Below are 17,829 nucleotides of genomic sequence, written 5' to 3'. Positions count from 1 at the left end.
GTTACAATCTGCATTACCAGGATTATCATTTAAAACGCAAAGGCTGGCAAAAGTTATGTTAAAAGTCGAATATTGGGCAAGATCCATTATAAGTGTGGCACAACTTTAATATTTGGTACAGCTGTTTGGACTATAATTTCGATTGCCATAATAGATTGAAAGGAAAATGTTGTGGAGGCTGTTTCGCGCTAATAAATGAAAAATGGGCACTTTGATTGCATCGAAACAGATTACGTCAAAGCGTTGTATTTTGCTTTAAAACGCCAGAAGCCAGTGTGCCAAACAAATACAGACAAAACCTAAAAGTCTCCCTGGCCATCGGATGTTATATCCATTGATGGAAACTGTTTAGTATGTTACCATAAGCATTTATATTTCGCAGTATAACCAGTTCATCGAAATGTATAACGTCATCTTAATATTGTGTGCGCATTTTAAATTTTTATCTTAATAAACAAATACGGAATACGGTAAGAAACAGTCTAATGAATTCTAGACAAAAATCTCACAGTTTTAAGAATGAAATGTAATTTTTTTTTGTCTATGTTGTTAAAAGCAGTCATCTATTTATACAACGAAGATGATATAATGATTTTATATTCACAAGTAAACAAAACAAAATCTGTTGGGGAATACTATTTACTAGGGTTGCCATATTTTTACATAATCTCTGCTAAACAACATGATGGTTTAAGGGGCATAAAAAGGCCGGAAACGTCATAAGGTTTTTAAACTTTAAGAAACTTGCTGTTGTCACGCGAAACAGACCGCAAACAAGCAGCTGAAGTTAAAAACGGAAAAACGGATTTTGTTAATTGTGCCTCAAAAGTTTTGAGGGTCTATAATCTGGTACTCATAAAGTTAACCTTTAAAACTAGACATATTCGGCTTTCATCTTTAAAATTTATGTTTATTATGTAATTTTGGTTTATAGGTTCAAAATTATGAGCGGGTCCTATTTTTTCGCAATAAAATTGTGTGACGTTAAGTTATTTGAAGCTCTCTACGCCTACCTAGCGACAGTAATATCTAGCAATATATCTCCTTTTTGTAGTGTTCGCCAATATGCTATTTATGCAAATCAAACCGCTAATGAACCATAAAAGTGATACTACGAATCACTTGTTTGTTTTTCAGGCCTAAACAACCCAACAATCGGGTGCCTTTGGGGAAAATTAATACAAAAAGTTAATTTGAATTTAGATAAAAAAAGAGGATGAAGAAGATTGTAGATTTTTGTGGTTTTGGCCCAAGGGTTGGGGTAGCATTTTTTGAAGGGCGTTTGAAAAAAAAAATTAAGAATATTGTTTTGTTAATGAAATATTTACTTCCGGGTGGAGGATGTTAGTTTTGTTTATCGTTTATCTTTGGTTTCGGGGGAATCAAACATATTTTTAATGGATTGCAGGTTTTTTTATGAATAGGGGGAAATAAGTTTTATCTGGTTTAGGGGGAGGGTGTTAAATCAATAGGCATTTTTGTTTTGTAAAAATATTTGCATCTTCGTCAAAAGTGAAGGCAGGAAATTTTCGGCCCGTATTTGTTTTTGCTTGCAGAAACAAGACAAGAGAAAATACAACTAAATGTAAAGCGTAAAACGAATAAACCAAAGTATAATACGTAATACTACAAAAACTAACCTGGTAGAGAACTCTATTTATAAAGACCCAATTATTGAATCACCCATGAAAATAAGGCCCTGAAAAATACCCCATGACAAAATATACAACAACCGCAACCCCGTCTAGTTTTAAATTGTTTTGGCAGCCATATTATATTTATAGGCTATCAGATAATTGAACAATTCTAAGAATGGTCTGATCGGTTATTTTAATGGTTTGGCAGCCATCTTGGAAGAACTCTTTAAAATAACCACTTTCCGGAAGTTGGAATCCTTAAGATTTTTAATATGTGATGATAGACACCTAGTACTGCCCAAATCAGTTAAAAAAACCTTTTGTTGCAATTTTTTAGGGTAAAACCATATATGCCCCTACCTACAACCCAATAAACAAAAATGGTTTCACGTAGCAAAGCAAAGTTTGTTATACTATTTGAGCGCAAACTGCAGTTTCGTGAGTTTGGAGTCCATGCGTCTATCCTACGGTCACATGAAAACGTGTTAACGTTCAGGACCGTCATCACTTTTATCGCTCATATAGTCTTAGACGAAATTGTGATTTGAATTAGGCATTTACTACTACGTTACGTTTATATTTCAAAGACGTAAAACATAAAAAATACATGTTTGAATTTAGAAGAATTTTATTAGATAGTGTCATATACATTACAAAAGCATAAAAATCAGTTCAAGTGCATATAAATGTTAGCTACCACGTTAACGGTGGAACCTCTGGATCGTCAATAAAGTCGGGACAATCCTCTGTTATATCTTTTTGTAAACGATGGCGAGGAATAGCTGTCGTAGACTTGGCGGCACGGATATTGCCTAGCTCTTCCATTAAACTGCACTTCTCTTTCACGTCCAGAAATTCATGCCCAATCCTTGGATTTTTACTTACGCTCTTCCTCGACCTTAATATATACATAACAGATAGCAAAATGAGGTCATAGTAAAAAAATACATTTATGACTGTTTAGGTGTTTAGGCGAAGGGGAATATTTTAATATATTTACGGTAGCCTACTAAAAAGATGTTTAGGTATGACTTTGTAGGCCAAATCACTGAATACTAGTAAAGCAACACGATAAATTTAACAAAAACTCACAACTCTTTAGCACGGCCTGTGGCTGTCTGAGGCGTAATTAGTTTGGGCATAGTAATAACAAGGTGGCCAGTTGCTTGCGACCGTTGGGCAACACAACTGTCCGGCTTGACTTCATCACCTAACGACAACTGAAGTACGGCACCCTTCATTGTGACACGTACATACCAAGGTTGAACATCTGTATCTGTAAAAAAAACGCTTTCATTTATGTCAAATAACAAATTAGTAGCACCTGAATGGCAAACAACCAAATAGCTTTGAATTTGTCACAAGTCAAAAAACAACATGAAACTTGGCTCTAGAAACAACCTCCAGCATTAAGACCGAAATTTGAATAACATTAACGTCGAAATACGACAAAAATTCTTCAGTATGAAACCTGAACGTCAAGCACATTTAAACAACCTCTTACCCCTTCGTCAATCACAGACTTCCTCAATAATTTCAAACCTTACCCAGATTCTAAACCAGGGTTCGGCAACATTTTTCTAGTCGCGGGCCAAAACCAAACTCAGTAAAGTCTCTGCAGGCCGCACAAAATTTTAACTAAGAATTGGGTTATTAAAATGTTAGAAGAATAACTCTGAATCAGGCGGGCATCGGATTTTTTTGCACTTAAAGACGTGTTTGATTACATTTAAGAAGGCAGTAAATTGTCGACACAAAGCACAAAAAAAGCGTTCGTTTGGTTTAAAATTCGAGTTTACACGTCGTCATCCATACTACTAATGAAAAGTGTAATAAAACTACCCTAGAAGACTGGCGATAACTTTAAACAATTTTTTTGGTATACCGGCATATCTTTTAAATTTCTAGCAAGTTTTTAAGACACTGCTGAATATAATGAAATGTCAGCCTTTCACGTAGCAAAGGTTGAAAAGCGCTGATTTATAGATCAAAAGAAAGCATCAAAACAAACAAACAAACCGGAAGTATAAAGATGATTACGCGAAGCGAGGAAATTTTTTGCACTTGCGTAGTTAAAATAGACAAAAAGTATGTGAAATTGACTCGTGTCTAGTTTGTCAAATAGGCAGCGGGCCGGATGAATTACATTGGCGGGCCACGGGCCGTAGGTTGCCGACCCCTGTTCTAAACCCTGCCGATTGGAAATCCTAACCTCAAACAAGGGCAAACAGTCAGTGTCAAAACAGCGCCCGAAAGTCGATACCAAACGGCCAAAGCCAGGCCGACGGCGCCAAATCGTTCCATACTCTGATGTGTAGGCTAAAGAACAGAATCTCATCAGAGGTTTAAACTTTTTAAGGAATTTTACGTGGCGGACGACTCGATTTGTTATTGATTTGATTAGCAGTTGCCTGCCAAAACTAACCTAAAAAACGTCATTGCACAAAGAGCGATGCAAATTAAAAAAACTGCAAAACTAACTACTTATAAATCGAAGTTTATGAGATTCGCACCGAAAGGAAATGACCAGAAGAGGCCAAACAAGGAAAACAACCAGAGCCGCATAATCACCTCAAACATGGAGACGCCTACATGACATGCAGATGTAAAAGAGTGCTCGCATACCCAGGTGTAGACTGCAACTGTGAGGTATCGGAGCAGCGAAAATAAATCTACTGCACTTTTTCTGATAACTAAAGTTCGGAATTTAAATTTCCATAGCCGAGACGGTATCAAAACGCTGAATGGACGAGATTCTCTGCAAGGACAAATTGGATATTCTCGTTTACACAATTTCTTACGTAATGTAAACAAATCAGGTACGAGATACAACACCGACTTCTGGACATCAAAATGCAAATGCATTGAGCCAGTTACCCGTTGGTAACAATTTTTGATGAGAAAGAAGAGTGCCCAGGATATAGATGTTGCATGCGCAATTGAAACACTCAGTTTGTAAGTACAGCCGTATGCATCGGCAACAATTCAAAAAAACTTAGCATGATACAGATGGCTAAAGTAATGCATTTTACTTTTAAAGGCTGGCCAGCTAAAAATAAAGTCAATGAATAATCCAGTCGAAAAGTTTCCGAAAGTCGAAGACTCGTTAAAAGGTCGAAAGACTCCCTAAGTACATCATGGCTGTTTACTATACGGCTCATGAATAATGGTGCAAATAGGTCTGCGCGCAAACGTCCTGGCCCTACTACACAAATATCATTTTGGTATGCAGCGAATTAAGCTGTTAGCCCGAAAAAAGTCACACCAGTGCCGAGCACCAAAACGCTCCTTCTAAGGTGGCTGTCCATCCATGGATGATGCCCGAAAAACCATGGAGTCGCTTGCATGTGGACCATGCAAATCAATTTCATTGGACCCCAACAGGAAGCGGATACTCTTCCCAGTGCACTCCTAAACAATTGGCAGATACGCACAAAAATGGATGCCTTACTTTTCTCTGGCTCACATGGTCCAGGGCAAACAAGCCATAGAGGCTTCCAAATCGCAACACGGGAGAAGGAGAAAATGCATAAAACAAACCTAACAACCTCGCTGGGTTCCAGATATTGTTATCAAGAGGCACGGCAGTGTAATTTCAACGTACGACTAGTTCCAAGGGGAACCGTATGGCGACGCCATGTGGAGCAATAACGCTCACCTCATGCCATGGCCGAAGATGAAGACCTGGCGAACCTCCACCGGCGGTTTCTGATTCCTTATCTTCCTCGACCGGTGATGCAGTCCCCGAGAACATCACTTCCTCACAAACCAGAGACATAACAGCGGTCATAGCCCCATCAAATCCAAGAAAGCAGTCTTGAACGAGTTACGACCAAAGAGAGCATGTAAACCGCGGCATCTCTTTGGTTGCTAAACCCTTTCACCAAAACATTTGTTTTTTAGGCTTAATGGGGAGGTGTCATGGACCTTTGTACTAATTTCGCATCCTATGATTTGTTGTCACAATCTACGAGTCTACTGCCCTCCAGCATGCACGCCTTATGCACGCGTTGGTATTTAGCTAGCGTCCCTAAGACGGAGTAATTATTGCTTTATTTTGGAATGGTGATTGCATTCTGCGCCCGATATAACCGGTTACCGTGCATGTTTTTCGTTACTTTGTGCAACTATTGGAATTGCGTGTTTATAGTGGTTCCCTTTTTAAACCAATCTGCTTCTAATCATGTGTTTGTACTGTTTCACAACATTCGTATTCTGTAGGTTTGCATTTCCAAATATATCAGTCAAGTTTAAAACAACTTCCCTTACAATATCCAGAAAGTAAAACAAATTAGACATGGACATCTGCAGGTTAGACTTGCGCAAGCCTTTGTGTATTTTGGTTTATGTCACAAAACTCCAACATGACAATTTCTCTGGTTATGCATTCAATAAATTTAATTATTAGAGACCTTTTTTCTTTCCCTTGTTTATTGCATAAATATAAATATGGTAAGTTCCTACATTTGTTAGGTCAACACGGCTTTTAAATTTAGAAGGTGCAGCAAAGGCCTCTTTCCATAGGCTCCTAATTGTTGGCAACCCTGTTCACATTTTATGAAAATGCAAGACGTCTCTGAAGTCATATTGTAAACCCTAAAATAGAGTTTAATTGACAAATTTTGCTATATACGTGTGACTTCGTTACAAGTTCGCTACATGGACAAGAGCTTCCGTTGAAAAACTTGACCTAGTAAAATAAAAATCTTGAGCAGCGTTTTAAAATGTAGGGCAGCAGTTAATTTAATTTGTTTGCTTTTTTTTTAAACATATTTGATTCTTATGGTAAAAAAAGTGGCTAACCGTATAAAATTTTGGCAGCCTGTTAAGATAAATTGCAAGCACACAAATTTTGACGTAAAAACTTGAAATTTTTACATATTTGTACCTTAAAATATATTTTTTTGATAAAATTTTGACCTATTAGAAATACAATGATTTAAACAACATATTGTTGTTTGAAGTACTGCTTTAGTGATTTGGCATCGTCAACCACAAGTTTTTGATGATTTACTGACTACCTGTCGACACACAAATGATTATTTTTTCACAAACCACTATAAAAATGCCAAAGAAAACATGACACTGGATATTTTACAAACATGTGTAGTAAATAGTTGAAATACAACGCAAAATCAATTGCAGAAAATAAACAATGACCTAGTAATCAAAATATGTAAATGGGATAATTGCAAATATAAGCAATAATGTTCAATACATTTGTCCAAATCAGAAATAAACAACTTTACTATATAATGCAAAAAGTATGTTTGAGCTGAACATACTGCGTTAAACTAGGCCTGGATGGTCGGGTTGTTAATTCTGCAAGCTGTATACTGCTTTAATAAAGAAATAATATTATTTATTTACAGGTAAAATGTCATTGAATTTAATTCCAGACTAAATTATTTTAATAAAATTTTAACTGAATGACAATTTAAAAAAAAAGCCGACTATACCACTTTTTAATGATTTTGACTTTAAATAATTTTGACCTACCGTGTAAATTTTTGACAAATTATATGGGCCGAAAATTTATTTTCGGGACATATCTTGTTTTTGCCGCTATTCTTTTTTGGTTTCCTATGGTTTCCTATGGCATGTTTCAGACCGATTTTTGTCCGAAGCTTTATAGAAAAAGTATACATCGCAGAACCTTCAAATTTTCAGACATGGCGTAGAGTGGTATGTAGGTGCTTTGTAGAAGTTTATAAGGCTGCACCCCCAGGGGTCTTTGCTTGGGGGGCAAAAACCTAAAATATTGCGTTTTATCTCTCTGTAGCTAACGACTGCTTTATTGTCCCGCGCGTGAGACTTTCATTGTGCAAAGTGGCTCGTCCAAAACTGGGCTCGTGCGACTTGCATTTTGAAAAGAGGCTTCTTTTTAGTAAAATTACTTACAGCTCTTAAGAAACAAGATATTTTACCGCCGCAAATTTAAATGCGAAATCTGGTGGCAGTGTACGCCTCTCTATTTGCACCTGTTGCGCATTTTACTCCAATCAAACATATCAACACCAGGCCTTAACAAATTAAAATTGTACAAGGGCGCAGCAAGCAAAACATTAAGCTGTTTGCATTATTAGGGAGTACGTTACAAAGCTACATTATAACATGGCGTCATACTAAAAATTGTCAGAACACTGCGTTAATTGGATTTCAATTGGCAAAACTTACAATTTAAAAGGTGGTTTATTAGGCCAGGGGTCCGAAAATACGGGGCCGCGACCCCAATTTGGGCCGTGGGACCATTCAGTTTGTTTCGCGAAACCCTTATTAATAGAGGGCTTGTCAATAGAGGCCTATATTTTAAGTTTTCTAATTGTTTCCATTAGTACACTGAATTGTATACAAGATAGCCGTCTTACTTGGAGCGCGACTAAAATTGTCACGCAAAATATATACACTAAGCCCAGTAAAAAGTCGTGAGTGTTCGTTCGATCCAGGTGATGGCAAAGAGCCCTTGCAATCCACCACTATTTTGGTCATTACCACACCAAACTGATCTGCTTACCGCAATCTGGGTTCACTTCTTGGTATATGTTTATAAAGAAACCCTCTTTCATTTTTTATCCCGTTTCTGTAACCAAAGCGTTGTAAGCACGCTGTTCTCTTTGTTACACCGTGTCTTAAAACAGGGGTCGACAACCTTCGGCCCGCAGGCCGGATCCGGCCCTCCAATGAAAATCATCCTGCCCGCAATCTCTTTTACAAACTGTACACAAGGTCAGCATGTGCTCAATATTTTTAACTGTTTTAACTATACGAAATTGCACAAACTTTTTCCCGCGCGTATCAAATTTGACTTTGAATTACATTGGCGTTTTGATGTAGTCTTCTCAGACCAAAGGTGACGTGCGCATGACAACTATAAGTAGGAAATTTTCGTAGCATGAAACTCTCTACAACCAATTTTTTTCCAAATTAATTCGCTGATGTATTATTTAATGATAAACATTAACAAAAAGAGCATAAGAAATATGTTCGTATTTTATTTCGTGTGTGGAAAATGCGTCAGGTCTCCTTGTAAATTTGAAGGTTTGCCAATTTAAACATTTGTTTCGCGCTACGCCCGTTGCTTCCTTGTTGTAGTGTAACTAGACTCATTTTCACTGCGTCAAACATTTTGGGTTTGTTCCTTTTAATATAAAGAGTTATTACATTAAAGTGCTTAGAGACCATACGTTTTTATAAAAAAATTGTTAGCGGAAATTTAATACGGCCCGCCGACAACTTGCTGAGTTTGGTCTGGTCCGCGAAAGGTTGTTGACCTCTGTCTTAAAATTAATATTGCCCTCTGAAAAATCCTTAGATGTGAGCCGTATAATATTGAGTTTCCTCAAACGATTGCGATGAGACGTCAGACATTTTTTAGTGATTCGCGCCAAAAAAACATTACACACCTTGCCAGTAATTATTTCACTAAGAAAGCGCAATAGCGGACGCTTGTTGAAAGGGTTATGGCGGGGAATTGGTGGGGGCTGCAAGCCCCATATTGGTTGCTAAATCATATTTGTCATCCGAATGAGACATCAAAAGTAGTAAAACGCAAGTCGTCTTTTCAGTTGTGTTACAGAATCCTTTTTTTTTTAAAACGCATAACATGTAGATCTGTCTTAATGAATGGAAACACAATAAATTACTGTGTATTTTTAGCAAAGCTATTTTATTAAAAAAATTCGAAGTATTTGGGTCGCGAGACCTCGGTACTAGCAATTTTGGGTCGCACCCAAAAGTATTTGCGGACCCCTGTATTAGGCACATAAACTTGTTTTATATATTGATCGAAACTACAGATTTAAACTCTGTTATAACTTTGATTGCTCGGACCAAGCCATGGTAAAAAATTACCCAGTAAAAGTTGGCAAAAGTATAGCAAACCATGGGCGTTAAACCATTTTAAGAGAATGATAATATTTGCTTTTTAAACATGTTAGCTGGCCAAAGTGTAATAACATGCTTGTACGCATTATCTACTTAAATTCCATTTATCAGATATATGTTTCGATTATTTCCCAAATACTAGGACGCCATATTTGAACCCCTTTCGCATCAACGCCAGAAGTTAAGTGGGGAAGTTTTCGGCCCATATCTGTTTTTGCTTGCAGAAACAAGTTAAGGAAAAAAATATAAAATATATAATATAAAATTAACAATACAAAATACAAAATATCAAAAAATAAAAAAAAAATTTAAAAAAAATTAAAAATTTGAAATTAAAAAAAATACACCAAGCCTTGAAAATATACCCCTTGACAAAATATAAAACAACCGCACCCCCGTCTAGTTTTTTTTTACTTTTTTGTCAAGTCAAAAAATAATCGCCCTAGTTAATATGACCCATCGTACTGCAGCCATACATAAATTCACCCGATCCGTTAGAAATCAGTGCATTTCTAAGCAAAAAGGTCTACGACAATCAGGGCATCCAATGGCAGAAAAGTCTAGACTTTTAGACCTTGAGGTCCTGGCAATGCACTGATTTGGACCTTTAGGTAAACTCCCGGCGTAGATAAGTTAAAAATATTCATTAAAAGTTCAGAAAAGATAACAAAAAGTATGAGTTAGGATTAATAACACTTGACCCACCTAAACCCTAACGCTAACCCGAATCCTAACCCAAATAATGTGCGTTATTTTAATAATTCTTTAAATGCTGGGGAAAAAAGCCCAAACTCGGATGGTTTCTCGTCCATTGTATTTAAGATTATTACGTCACAAATTGAGGTATTGGGGCCTGAAGCGTTATAATTATTAAATTATCGCACATTATTTGGGTTAGGGCGCTGGTTAGCGTTTGGGTTTGGTTGGGTCAAGTATTGTTAAACTTAATCTTCTTATGCACATTTGTTAATGCAAATTAGTGCATTGTCCAAGACCTCAAGGTCTAAAAGTCTAGACTTTTCTGCCTTAGGATGCGCTGATTGTCATAGACCTTTTTGCTTAGATATGCACTGATTTCTGACGGATCGGGTGATAAATTAATAGACTTCACACAAAAGAGTATGTCTTCGTCAGCTGATGGATGTGTTAAAGCGGTAAAGAATTAAATGTTCTGCTAGTCAGGAAAAATAATGCTTAAAAGCAAAAATGATCTCAAATCATAACCATTAACTGAAATGTAGATTGAAGGGCATGCTGAGAACATCAAATTAGTAGTAACAGATGTGGGTTTGTTTTGAGAGAGTGTTTAGGAAACTCAACAGACCCTTTAGGTTCCTCGAAGTATTTTACAAAACACTGTGAAATATTTTAAAAATATTTTACTTATAGAACAACAATATTTTGTTCAACACCATTTTGGCAGAGATAATATTATCACAGGTTTCCTAATTACTAGATACCTATAAGTGATGTATCCAGGTACTTCCAGCAACCAACATCAAGAATAAAAGCTGCCTCGTCTTCACTTTCAGTAAGTTTAAAATCAACTTTAGCTTCATTTACATTCATTGGTTGTCCGTCATTATTAAATAGTCGTCTGCGGCCTCTGTAAATTAAAAGTAAGAGTTTTTTTTTATGGGTTAGGCATTAAAATTACATTAACTGCTGCTACTATTTTGCAGAAATTGCATTGTTTAAAATATTTTAGTTCACCAAGATCTGAACACAAAGATAAACATAAATGGGAAGTGCATAAATGTAATTGTCTCTCCGTATTTTGATGTATTTTAAATACGGCTGGTATACATTCTATTTTATGCCGTTTTTAAAAGACACAATGTATTTGTACAAAGTGCGATATAATACATTTATATATAGACTAAGTTGGTGAAACTGTCTTTGTTAAGAGTTTAATTGTATGTTTTTAGGCTGAGAAGATTTCCACAAAATGCGAATTTTTTTGGTTATCTTTGTTATTATAGCCTAGTATAGAATACATTACCTATTGCCCAACGAGTATTAAAATATACTTTTTTTAAAGTTTCTTCATCTGATAATTGTGTCACTAGTAGGGCCATTATTTTTTGACCTACAAAATGAGAAATTTAATGTAGACCTAACAGTGTTGTAATGACTTAAGTCAATGACTTGACTTAAGTCACTGTTTTCAAACGACTTGACTTGACTTAAGTCATTTTTTTGCCTATTGTGCCTGAAATGGGTTAAATAAATGAATCCCCACAAATGGAGTCACATTCTTTAGTCTGTGTGGAAGCAGCATTTAATCAGATGGCATGTTATAAATTATTGCATTTACTGTATGCCTGATTGTGTCACATCTAATTGTTCGTCTTCGCAAACTAAAATTTGAAGTGACTAAATACCCAACGGCTAACCACGTCAAACATCTTTTACAAAACGAAAACCAGTAACATATATCGATAGGGAACTACTCACTAATGTAAAACCTTAGGTTGTATAGCAGCCATTGTTCGCATTGCATGATGTTCAGCAAATACATCCTGGTACCATACATCATACGTAAATAAAATCTCGTTTGAAACTGAAGATTGGTTATGATTAAAACCGCCCTGTTAAATGCGATGTTTTGCGAACTCTACCTAATATTTGCCCGGTAACAGACATCAAGAAGTTTTCAAACATATAAGTCTTAAGTTGGAAACATTAAAACTTATTTCTATTAAGGCAATCAGTATGTTATGACTTCAATTTGATTTGTAATGCTGAAAACCCACAATGTTTATCGATCTAGAATTACTAACAAACGTTAAACTTCAAGTTGTAACAGTAATTGTTTAGACTTGCGTAATATTCAAGCAAATATTACCGGCACCAAACTGTATCACACATGAAAAAATCCTTGAAAATTGCTTAGCGGTGACCGGTTTGGGACGGCGATCTTTACCTTCCTCAACAAGATATCTCCCAGCACCCGCCGGATAATATCCATTTAATTTTTTTTACTCACCACACACAAAAAAGGAACTAGCCCCAGCAACCTCAAACCAGAAAAAAATTTCTTAACACCCGCTGCAAAATCATTAGTTTATGTTAAAAAAAATTTGCTTGACAGCCTTACCACCAAAAAATGAGAAGTAAAAAACTATTATTAAGTTTTGAGAAAGAAATGGCTAATTTAAGAGATTTACATTTTTTTAATTTTTTCGTAAATCTAAAATGGAAAAATCGTGGACGAATTCGTTAACAGGGTGGGACACCGGGACAAGGCTTTAAAACCGGGACGTATGGCAAGCCTAGCATTAGTGTTTTAGCATCGTCAACCATACGTTTGAGATGTTTTACTGACTACCAGTGAAAGGAAATAGAATAATTGCAAATCACAAGCGAAATAAGACAGCAGATACTGTTCAATACATTTGTCCAAATCAGAGATAAACAACTAAATAATGCAAAAACGAAGTTCGAGCTGAGCCTAATGCGATAAACTAGGCCTGGTTGGTTAATTCTGCAAGCTGGTGTTTACCATATATTGATCCAATACAGTGTTCCCACCAAGCGAATTTGTTGGGCACTTGCGCACTTTTTTTCACGGAAGTGTGCAAGCAAAAAAAAATTAAAAGTTGTTTTATTACTTTAATTCGACCTCCAGTCGTCTCCTGAAGTCCACATTATCACTATTTGGCAAAGATTATTACATATAATACCTAATGTACCCCATTTTTACTTCACGAAAGTTTGAAAAAGTGCCCAAATTAGTTTTATCCGAGCTATGCCAACAGAACAAAAAGTGCCCAAATTAGTCTTATCTGAGCTATGTACAGACAAATAAAGTGCCCAAATTAATTTTATTCGAGCTACGTACGACCAAAAAAGTGCCCAAATTAGTTTTATTCAAGCTACGTACGGACAAAAAAGTGCCAAAAATTAGTTTTATTCAAGCTTTGTACGGAACAAAAACTGCCCGAATCAGTTTTATTTAAGCTACGTACGAACAAAAAAGTGCCCAAATTAGTTTTAATGGAGCTACGTACGACCAAAATGTGTCCTAATTAGTTTGCTTTGAGATAAAAGTGCAAAAAAAGTGGTTCTTAACTAGTGGATGCGCTCCCCCCTAAAAAGGGCGTTGCAAGCACTGCTATAAATATTTTATATTTTGTGCAGTATTTTTTATGATTACATGTAACGCCTGGCATGATTACTGCCTATATTCAGTGTCTTATGCTTTACTTTGAAATTACATGCATGTGTTTCACCTGATGCGTCAGAAATTAGTGCAGTTCTAAGCAAAAAGATCTACAACAATTAGGGCATCCAAGGACAGGAGAGTCTGACTTTTAGACCCTCGCGGCAATGATTTTTGTGCATTTTTAATTGATTTTAACTTGAAAAAATTTTGCTACAGCATGTAAATTTTGACAATATTTTGATTTTTTGACAAGTAAAAAATATTCGATTCAATTTGGTTACACATGTTAAAAAACGAAATCTTTTCTAAATCATCGGTTATAACATGTGGCTTTAGCAATAAAAGACGGTACAACAAATATTAGTAACTAAGAAGCTGCTGCTTAATTGGTTTTATTTCTATTACACTGTGAGTGGCTGTGTCTTTCGAAATATTACTTAGCGCCAGTTATTTAGGCGCAAATACATTGAACACTACACAAATAATAAGGTTAATGGAAGTCACATTCGAAGCCCGTAATAAAGACTCTTTGTCCCGTTGTATGATCGTAATAAAGACTCTTTGTCCCGCTTTAAAAAATCGTTTACCGGCAAACAATCAAAGATGTTATTGGACATGCGATGTACCGAGCGATAAGAATTTTTCTTTTCTGTATTTATTTAATTGTTTGTATAAGAAAATTATAGGCAATTGCGGCAGTTTTTGGACATAATAAGTTCGATTGCAAATGTCTTACAAAAATATTTGTAAGCAGTGTTTTTAAGATGTTTTGAGGGAGCGAAATGTCCCACTAACACTACGGCATTTTAAAGTATGGCCTAATGTGTAACTACAGCTGATTAGTCTACGTAATTATGTTGTTGCGATTTTTAAAAGTTCATAGTGGTCAACCAAGACAACATTATTTGCTGTTCAACCAGAACTATAGTGTTAGGCGAATGTGGCATTTTGCTTGCGGCGCGAAGTAACCTGCGGTGAAACGTCCTTTAAGCACAGAAAAACCAGATAAAGAAAAAAAGAGAGCGCGAGGATTTTTAGAAAAAAGGAAAACAGGCAGTCCGTGGCTACTAAATTGTCAGTGTTCTTTTTTCACTGAAGATTGTAAAAAATATTTCGGCTAAAAAACATTGTTTTAAGCGTAAATTTTTTTTGGTCAATAATTTGGTCATCCATGCATGGAAATTAACGACAAGACTTTTAGAAAAACTAATGTTTACGTACAGAAACCATAAGACAGGTAAACGATAACCTAAGAAATGACCGCGCTAGGACGAAAATTCGCAGACCGCATGCCAACAAATTGGGCCTGTGTTATTTCGTCCGGGCGAGTGCTGATTGATAGGCGCTCACCCGACTGGCGACTGTAAATTTTTGCTTAGGAACATCCCTGAAATATCAAACTCATGTTTTACAATCATTTGCTATAACCTTAGGCTAACAAACTTACATGGACATTTTATAACAGTGTTGTAATTGTGCCTTCTGATGCGACAGCAATGAGCCCTTATGCATGCCAATGCACCATGCTAAAGCATGCAGAGAAGCAAACTTTTGCAGTTCCCCCGATCATGGAAAGTTTTTAGGTTTGAGCAATTATTTCACCATACAAGCTTAGTCATTTTTAAAGGAACTTACAACTGTTTAGGTGATTTTGCAAGGAACCTATGAACACTTTGGACTGTTCCTGGGCCAAAAGAATTTTGCATCAGAAACAGCATCTCTCAATACTACAGCTACAAGGGATATTTTTACCATTCCAATTGGATTCACATGATGCCTATCAAAAATTACATATTCGTCTATGTTAATATCGTTAACTTTGGACACCATATTGATGAAACTTTATGCACTGATGCTTGAAAAATCAGGCATCAGCTGTGTAAATTTGACTTCATCTGGTACTGTTTTTTGGCAATGGACAATCGGTCAAGATGACGGAATTTGTTTAGTTTTTTTCTTTACCACAAAAAAGAATGTTAATATATTTTCCGATAATTTGGCAAAAAGGAAAGACTAAAACTTAAAAAGGCAGTTAAGTAATAATTTTTTTTAGCTTTCTATTCTACTGTAACCAATATTACTGGGTTTTATTTATGCCAATACTTGGCATTTCTGAGTAACCTTCTTAGTGTTAAGAAAGTTTCTTTGAGTGTTATGAATTGCACTATTTTCCACTTATTCAAGCTGTTTAAATATGGAATTTCTTGAATAATAGTTGATACAATCTTTGAAAAAAAATGAACAGTAAAGTAATACAAGCATCGTAGTGTAAATGGTGAAAAAAAGGTTTTCAGTATATAAAGTTAAATTAATAATTAACTGCACCTGTCATTTTGTATGGTTTTGGGCGCATTTGTTGTTGACATTTCACGATTTTGTTGTAACTTATTTTGAATAGAAGTTCTTGTTTCTGGTGTATAATCCACTTTTTCACTCCAGAATTCTTTTTCAATTTCTTCTTTAGTTTTGTCATTTAAACCTGCAAAACCATTAAAAAAATTGGACACAAAAATTGCACACTGCTCTTGCTCTGTATATTAGGTGTTTATCAAGGTAATTTTTACAATCATGTGTGAGGACCATAAATTGCACAACTGTAAGGTGCATGGTAATCACATTAAAAAATTGTGCGGAGCTTGTTTCCAAAGGGGTTACACATAAAAACAATAGAGATCAAAAGGGGTTGCACACAGAAAGAATACAGATTTGAGTGAATAGAAAAAGGTCCCCTGTGCTACTCAGTTGTAAAATAAAAAAAAATAAATTGTTTCAAAAGGGGCTACACACAAAAACAATAAATATTTGAGCGAATGGAAAAAAGTCTGCTGTGCTACCCAGTTGCTAAATAAAAAATATGTAAGGAAAACACTTGAGGGAAGCGTGATAACTTCACTGCTTATGACATGGCCTGGTGTCCACCCCCTGTGAACAACCTGGATCACCATCAACTGTACCAGATTGTTTGGACTTAACACATCTCAAATCAGTAGTAAATAGTATGAAATACAAATAAAAGCACCGAACAACTATCAAGATTAGTATGTTTGTTTGCCCAATTGTGAATAAAGAACCATATTCCAATTACTTAACTTCATATGTGTACTTATGACGCAAAGTGTCGGCATAACAGTATATTACCACTAAACAAACAATTGAATCATTAAAAACAAAATAAAAACTTATTGTAGTAGAGTGTGCGCCTCCCTAAAATATGTTTTCACTTATCCACAGAATTTATTGATTTATAGCTTAATCTAGACACCTTTCTAAAACCACCATTTTTGTTGAACAGAGTGATGCAGATCCGCACAAGTGTTATGATAAAAATTTGGTTTGCAACAATTACACTTGTCTAGTACGGTCAAGGTGTAACAGACTTTTGCTATGCATATTGACTGATATGTTATGTTTAACAGAGAGGTTATGTTTTGAATAAAGGCTGGTAATTAAATTGTACCGAGCCGATCCGTATGAGAAAAGCTGTAATTATAAATTAGTGTTTATTTGTTAAAAAGGTTGCACACTCCTGCCCTAGACCATTGATTACCAAACGATTTTCATGAAGGGTTGGGTAAATTAAGGATTGACAATAGCAGGCTGTTTTACAATGAAATGATAAAAAAGACTAAACAAAATTTATAGTGAGCAATATGAAATTGTCAAGTCAGGTTATTACAATAAGTATTAGTTAGAAACTTCGTCTGAAAATTGCAATTGAATTTTATACAAATTAAGGCAATATGCTGCAGGTCAACAGAATATACACTTCATGGATCGCATTTAACTTGCCAGCCATAGATTGGCGACCCTTTCCTTATATAATGGTCTAATGTAAGGATAAAAAATCTTGAGTTGGATTTGTGAAAAGACTGCTCGGGGAGTTGCTAAGGCTAGTTAAATATTCATTTTAAAAGCGTACTTGTATCACTATTAGGTAAATTAAGACAGATAACAGGTCATTTATCGGTCGGCACTGATTCACTTGATTGGCATTATCAAGAGTTCCTAAGGCCAGTTACTGCAGAAATTTCAAGTGAGGAAAAACATATCAAAGAGAAATTAGTACTGTTATCGTTGGTAGATATGCAGATAAAAAGCTTAACAAATTTAAGTTTCCTAAAGTCTTCAGATAAAAGTTAT

At 35.7% G+C, this 17,829-nt stretch overlaps 1 protein-coding gene across 1 annotated transcript in view; it reads right to left on the bottom strand.

The window, feature by feature from the left end:
* Window positions 1-2,255: 2,255 nt before the first annotated feature.
* The window catches only part of LOC146164292 (dynein axonemal assembly factor 11-like), a 31,426-nt gene continuing 15,852 nt past the window's right edge, over window positions 2,256-17,829 (bottom strand). The window contains exons 6-9 of the mRNA XM_083381728.1: window positions 16,015-16,168; window positions 10,982-11,127; window positions 2,730-2,913; window positions 2,256-2,535 (exon numbers count right to left, since the gene is read on the bottom strand). Coding sequence (XP_083237854.1) covers window positions 2,331-2,535; window positions 2,730-2,913; window positions 10,982-11,127; window positions 16,015-16,168 — 689 coding nt within the window. The 3' untranslated portion in view covers window positions 2,256-2,330. The remainder of the gene's footprint in view (window positions 2,536-2,729; window positions 2,914-10,981; window positions 11,128-16,014; window positions 16,169-17,829) is intronic.

This window comes from Ascidiella aspersa, chromosome 2, assembly GCF_963924565.1.
Source record: "Ascidiella aspersa chromosome 2, kaAscAspe10.2, whole genome shotgun sequence".
NCBI lineage: Eukaryota > Metazoa > Chordata > Ascidiacea > Phlebobranchia > Ascidiidae > Ascidiella > Ascidiella aspersa.
The sequence above is the reverse complement of the archived record's forward strand: the minus strand, read 5'-3'. Positions and strand labels throughout refer to the sequence as shown.